The 6,377-nt window shown below is 48.3% G+C and overlaps 1 protein-coding gene across 1 annotated transcript in view; it reads right to left on the bottom strand.

Moving 5' to 3' along the window:
• Positions 1-2,452: 2,452 nt before the first annotated feature.
• The window catches only part of Mmd2 (monocyte to macrophage differentiation-associated 2), a 47,423-nt gene continuing 43,498 nt past the window's right edge, over positions 2,453-6,377 (bottom strand). Inside the window, exon 7 of the mRNA NM_001037217.1 lies at positions 2,453-3,878. Within this exon, the coding sequence (NP_001032294.1) occupies positions 3,675-3,878 (204 nt within the window). The 3' untranslated portion in view covers positions 2,453-3,674. The remainder of the gene's footprint in view (positions 3,879-6,377) is intronic.

The raw sequence follows: 6,377 nt of genomic DNA, 5'->3' as shown, positions 1-6,377 counted from the left end.
TGAGGTGCCCTGGAACCCTGGGGAACTCCTTTTTCTGAATGATGCTAGATCATAGGCAGTGTGTCTTGAACTGGAGCAGGAGAAGGAAGGGTGGCCATGGCCTTTCAAGATATCCCCAAGGGTCACCCATAGTTAAATGTCACCCTTAGTGACTTTTTTCTTGGGTTAGTATTGAGGTTCAATCGGTTGCTATGCAGTGAAGGGCTGCGTGGGGCCCTAAGGCCTGGTTGTTCCAGAGGTGAGAGAATCGGCAAGTAGTCCCAGAGGGATGCTGTGACCTTGGCCCCAAGTTACTTGGTGAATAGAGATGCCTACAGCTTAGAGCTGGGCAGAATTGAGATAGGCGGGGCTTGGTGTTCCCGGTCTTGTGGGAGGAGACCACAAGGGGTTTAAAGAAGAAGGTGGAGGGAGGAGAAAGATGCCCTGAATTAGGAGTCAAGAAAGTATGGCTCTGAGGGCTGACCAACTGGAGTTAGGAGCCTCTCAGATGAAGCACAGTAAGTAATAACTTGGGGTTATCAGAAGGAAATAGATTTTCCTTTTTCTTTTTTTTTCTTTTTCCTTTTTTTTTTTTTTGGAGCTGGGGACCGAACCCAGGGCCTTACGCTTCCTAGGCAAGCGCTCTACCACTGAGCTAAATCCCCAACCCCGGAAATAGATTTTAATAGCATAGAGGGCACAGATCCACTCAGCATTAGTACTAATAAAGGCTTATTATAAAGGTCACATGTGTCTTTTATCTGGGAACTGAATAATCAAAGGCAGGATAAAAACTATGCTTTGAGATTAAATATTTCCAACAACAGGTTGAAACTCCAACACAGGAGTCTCCTTTATCAGACCTTACTTTCCAGGGGACAATTAACAAAGCTAATTAGAGCATCAGGCTGGGCGTTGCATCTCATTCATTTAATTAATTAATTAAATGTGTATGTGTGTATGTACATATGTGTATGTATGTGTGTATGTATGTGTATATATGTATGTGTGTATGTATGTATTTGTGTGTATGTATTTGTGTATGTATGTATGTGTGTATGTGTATGTATATGTATATGTGTGTATGTGTGTATGTGTGTGTATGTATGTGTGTGTATGTATGTGTGTATGTATGTATGTATGTATGTATGTATGTATGTATGTATGTGTACGGCAGAGGATGGCTTGCAGAAGTCCATTCTCTCCTACTGTCAGCCTGGGGAATTGAACTCAGGTCATCAGGCTTGACAGCTAGCACCTTTACCTTCTGAGCCATCCCATCAGCCCCACTGTTATTCTATTCCTTTCTTCATGCAGCCTTATACGGTGCTGTCATTTCACATTATTTATTTATTTATTTATTTATTTATTTATTTATTTATTTACTATTTATTTATCTTTATTTGTATAAGTGCTTTGCTTACATGTATATCTGTGCACCAGATTTATGCCTGGCTCCTACAGAGGCCAGAAGAGTGTGTCAGATCCCCTGAAACGGAAATCAGAGATGGTTACAAGCTGCCATGTGGGTGCTGGGAATCAAGAGCAGCCAGTGCTCTGAACCGCTGAGCCCTCTCTCCAGCCCCATATGAGATGCTGTCTCACTTACTTTGTCTCATAGCTGGGAACATCTGCCACAGAGAGCAAGGGATTGGTCTAAATCCATGCCAGATTTCTAAATCTGGGAAAGGCCAGATTTGATGCCAGGTCTAGCAAGACAGCCCAGCCCTCCAGGAGCAGCTCATGTACCTGAGTGACAGAGCGCTGAGCTATGGTGCGTGCCAACGAGCGCAAGGAGTTAGAGGTGCAGAGGATAGACCCAGAGTCACACAAATACTCCAAAGTCCTCAATGTGTATTTGGGCTTTGAAGAATGAATAGGAGTTGAGTAGGAGAGAGACCCTCTGTAGGGTGACTGTCTAGGGACAATTCTAACAAATGTCCAGCCCAGGGCCACAAGGAGATGGAGCTATTCAACTCAAGAGCTCAGCAGTGGCCATGTGGTCACTTTGAGGTGCCAAGCCAGTGTCTTAGGCATCCATTAATGTTCCCAGTCCCCATCTGCATCTAGCTGCAGACGCTTTTCTTGGTCTGAACTGCACCATTCCCAGGACATTCTCATACAGCATTTCAGATGCCCCATTTCCCACAGCTTCAGGCCCAGGGTGAGGCCAGTTATGAGGGTCCCATCCCAGTCAGCAGCTGGCTCTCTCCAATGTGGGTCTCTTCTCTGAACCCTGACTCCCTGTTGGAGGAAACAGGGGAAATGCATGGGGCAGGATTGCCCAAGATGGTTACCAGGGGCTGGAAGTCCTATTCTTTTACATACAACACACACACACACACACACAACACACACATGCACATAGACACACACATAACACACACACGCACACGCACATACAAAGAGACATTCACATGCACAAGCAGCCTAGACAAATCCAATTTTAAAGCTCGCTGTCTCCACAACCATCTTTCCGAGGAATGCATAAACTTGCTTTAATACTGGCTTTGACATATGGGATTCCAGGTGCTGACGCCCTGAAATACCTTGGAATGTGCTAGAACAAAGTATAAGGCACCCTGTCTTGGCCCACCCTCGCCCACGCCCATCTGGCCGGCAGTTGTTGAGTAAGATGTTGGATTTCCAGCAGACTCCTGCAGAGTCTGAGCTGTCAGTTTAGGTCAGGAGCCAGGCCTGCTGCTCCAATACTCCATCAGTGTCCAGGTGGCATCTTATGACAAGGCTAGCCCAGGAGTACAAGTGGCTGAGGACGGGCCCCTGGGAGCCATGCTCTTAGCTAACAGATCACTTCAGACGATTGAGGGATGGAGGCATTCCACTCATTCTAATAGGCGAAGACCCTGCCCCTAGGCCCATCAGAGGGGCCTCTGAGAGCCATCTCATGACACTAAGAAAAAATCCCTCTGTTGAACAGTGTCGTTTTTCTGTGTTCTTTGAGATGAGAAAAAAGGGCCAGGAAACAGCATCTTCATGCCAGATCTCAGCTCCTCTAGAACCAAGAGCCAGCCATGGTGGAGCAGAGTGTGAGGAGCTGCTTGGAATGTGTGCCTTGATCTTCCTGCACTGCCCCCAAACAGCCCACTCCAAAACTCCCTCGGACAGGAGGGAATCGAAGGTAATGGTGTCCATACAGTAACTTCTCATCGCTATGCTGTGATCCTGTCTCTTAACACACCTGGCCAGCCAAAAGGTTCCATAATAAGAACAGAATCAATTAGTAATGTCTGCATGGGACACTGTCGAATTCTAATGCTACGTACATGCTGCAATTGATTGGTGATGCCTGTTGTGGTCAGGGATATTCCCCATCTGTCATCTATAAAGCTAAGTCACTTTCCTCTGAAGCAGAAAGGGAGGCCCTCAGGACCTTAAAAATTACCTTTTGGATGGTCATCCCCTATTTGGCCCTTTTCTGAAGATGTTAATCTTGGTTATAGTAAAAAAAAATATATCTAAAGTAGAAACACAATACTGAATTAATTTCTCCTCCATGGAAATGACTAAATGTTTTCTTCCTTGCTGGAGATTCAAAAGGTGGTCTGGCTGTCACTGAAAGGGACCTTAGACCCATGAAGAATTCCATCCAGGAAAAGACAGGCAGATCTTGGCACAGTTCACTTCCCATGATGCTTTGATCCCAAAGTCCAAATGACCCACGGAGTCTGGGCCACTCATTTAGACACCTTGGTCTGCAGTGTGCTGGGCAGGTAGAGGTACCTCCAGATGGCATAGTAGTGGGTCCCAGCACCAAATGCCACAAAGAGGTGCCAGATGGCATGAGCAAAGGGAATTCTTCCATCGCTCTTAAAGAACACCATGCCCAGGCAGTAGAAAGCCCCTCCTGTCATCAGCTCCCAGATACCCTCAGTGTTGGGCTGTTGGAATAAAAGGAGATAAGTCAGAGGAAGAGCTGGTCGTTCCCTGCCACCCAGACCACACATACAAGTGTAGAACAAGCCCAGAAGGAAGTCTCAACATGGTGCTATCAAATTTTCCCACCTTAATTCCCCAAATCTGCAATTGGTTGAAGATGACAAACTGGACCCTCAGAGGCCCAGCACGTGGGAGAAGGCAAATGCAGCAGGATTAGAAGTCCAAGGCCAGCCTGGGCTACACTGGGCTGTGCCTCCACAAACAGACCCCCCCAAATTTCAAAAGCTACTTTTATAATAGGGCCATATAACAAGTTCGTGAGGAACTTAAGGTAAATATTGAGACCCTTCCAAAAAAAGGAGGAGGAGGAAGAGGAGGAAGAGGGGGAAGAGAAGGAAGAGGAGGAAGAGGGGGAAGAGGGGGAAGAGGAGGGAGAGGGGGAAGAGAAGGAAGAGGGGGAAGAGGGGGAAGAGAAGGAAGAGGGGGAAGAGGAGGAAGAGGGGGAAGAGGAGGAAGAGGGGGAAGAGGGGGAAGAGGAGGAAGAGGAAGAAGAGGGGGAGAGGAGGAAGAGGGGGAAGAGGGGGAAGAGGAAGAAGAGGGAGAAGAGGGGGAAGAGGGGGAAAAGGGGGAAGAGTGGGGAGAGGAGGAAGAGGAGGAAGAGGAGGAAGAGGAAGAAGAGGGGGGAGAGGAGGAAGAGGAGGAAGAGGGGGAAGAGGAAGAAGAGGGAGAAGAGGGGGAAGAGGAGGAAGAGGAGAAAGAGGAGGAAGAGGAGGAAGAAGAGGAAGAGGAAGAAGAGGGGGGAGAGGAGGAAGAGGAAGAAGAGGGGGGAGAGGAGGAAGAGGAGGAAGAGGAAGAAGAGGGGGAGAGGAGGAAGAGGAGGAAGAGGGGGAAAAGGGGAAGGGGGAAGAGGGGGAAGAGAGGGAAGAGGGGGAAGAGGAGGAAGAGGGGGAAGAGGGGGAAGGGGGAAGAGGAGGAAGAGGGGGAAGGGGGAAGAGGGGGAAGAGGGGGAAGGGGGGAAGAGGGTGAAGAGGAGGAAGAGGAGGAGCTGGGAATACAGCCGAGTAGTAGAGCACTTGCCTAGAATGTGGTTCTATCTTCATCACTGCATGCTCACGCAAGTGCACACAGCCCAGCACTCATGCACACACACACATACCACCAGTATGCCCACACCCTGGGATGTTACTCAGCCTTAAAAAGGATGGCTGTTCCAACACAAGCAATGGTGTGGAAAAGCTTCAAGGTCACGGTGCTAAATGAAATAAGCCAGGCACGGGCACAAAAGGACTGCTACCATGAAATGTGATTGCCCCAAAGTAGCCAAGTTCACAGACACAGAAAGTAGGAGGCCTAGGTGGAGGGATGTTTCACAGGACCATCCTCCTAGCAAAATTGCTGCCATCCTCGGGAGTTTGGGCTGGACCTGCTCAGCCAAGATCCCAACTGGACTTGTTGAATGCTAACATCCCCTCTTGGGAAGAGGGGTCAGCGAGAGACATGGTACCCTCAGCGGAGTATCCAGCCATCCCTCCCAACCAGTTCTATGCAGTTCTGCCCTAGTCACCCAAGGCCTTGGAGTCTCCGAGAAGGGCTACAGGATAGAGGTACAGATATGAGAAGGACTCCATCTACACGGCCACGGGGAATCGTCACACATGTTGGATGCAGACATTTAGTGTGGCTGCTTTAAAGTCACCCACACATCTGCCCATAAGCCCTCACCCACTGCCCTGCAAGTAAGCCTGGACTCTGGTAGACTCGAGGAGGGGTAGATGTTTACATCTTCCCAGCAAAAGGAAGTTTAGCAGTGGAGGAGAAAAGGGATTGTGTGAGTGCCGTGTATGCGGGTGCCCAAGGAAGCCAGCAGAGGGCGCTAGATGCCCTGGAGCTGGAGTTCCAGGTGTCTTTGGTCCGCTTCTTGTAGATGCTGGGAGCCACACTCATGCCTCTCCTCTAAACTGACACAGGATCCAATCTTTAGGCAAGCAGGTTCCGCCATCCTTTCTTTCTATGACTCAGCCATGACACAGTCTCTTAGAGACGGGGCAAGAGGCGCCTGCCTGTAACCGTTGCAGGCATGCGCTGAGCAAGCAGAGGAAGGAAGAACTCAGGGACAGCCTGGGCTCAGAACCGGGCTCTGCTTCACACAAACAATACAAAACAAAACAGAGAGGAGAACTGGACACGAGAATGTTATTCAGCCTTGAAATAGGAAGAATATTCTACATAAGGAATTTGATGTCAGCCTGGTCTACAATGAGAATCTCAAAAAAAAAATATTTCTTAGAGATCTTAAAGACGCTGTGTGGTGCTTAATTGTAACAGCTGGCTTGACCCAATCTAGAATTACTTGTGAAGAAGGTCACAAGGAAAGATCTAGATCAAGTTGTTTTGTGGGTATATCTATTGGAGATTATCTTGATTATTATTGTTGATATATGAAGACTCGTCCTAAAAATGGCCAGCACCATTCTCTGGATGAGTCCTGGACGATATAATGG

This window comes from Rattus norvegicus, chromosome 12 (genome assembly GCF_021556685.1).
Source record: "Rattus norvegicus strain SHRSP/BbbUtx chromosome 12, alternate assembly SHRSP_T2T, whole genome shotgun sequence".
In the NCBI taxonomy this organism is placed as follows: Eukaryota; Metazoa; Chordata; class Mammalia; order Rodentia; family Muridae; genus Rattus; species Rattus norvegicus.
Note: the sequence above shows the minus strand (reverse complement) of the source record. Positions and strands in the feature narration are given on the sequence as shown.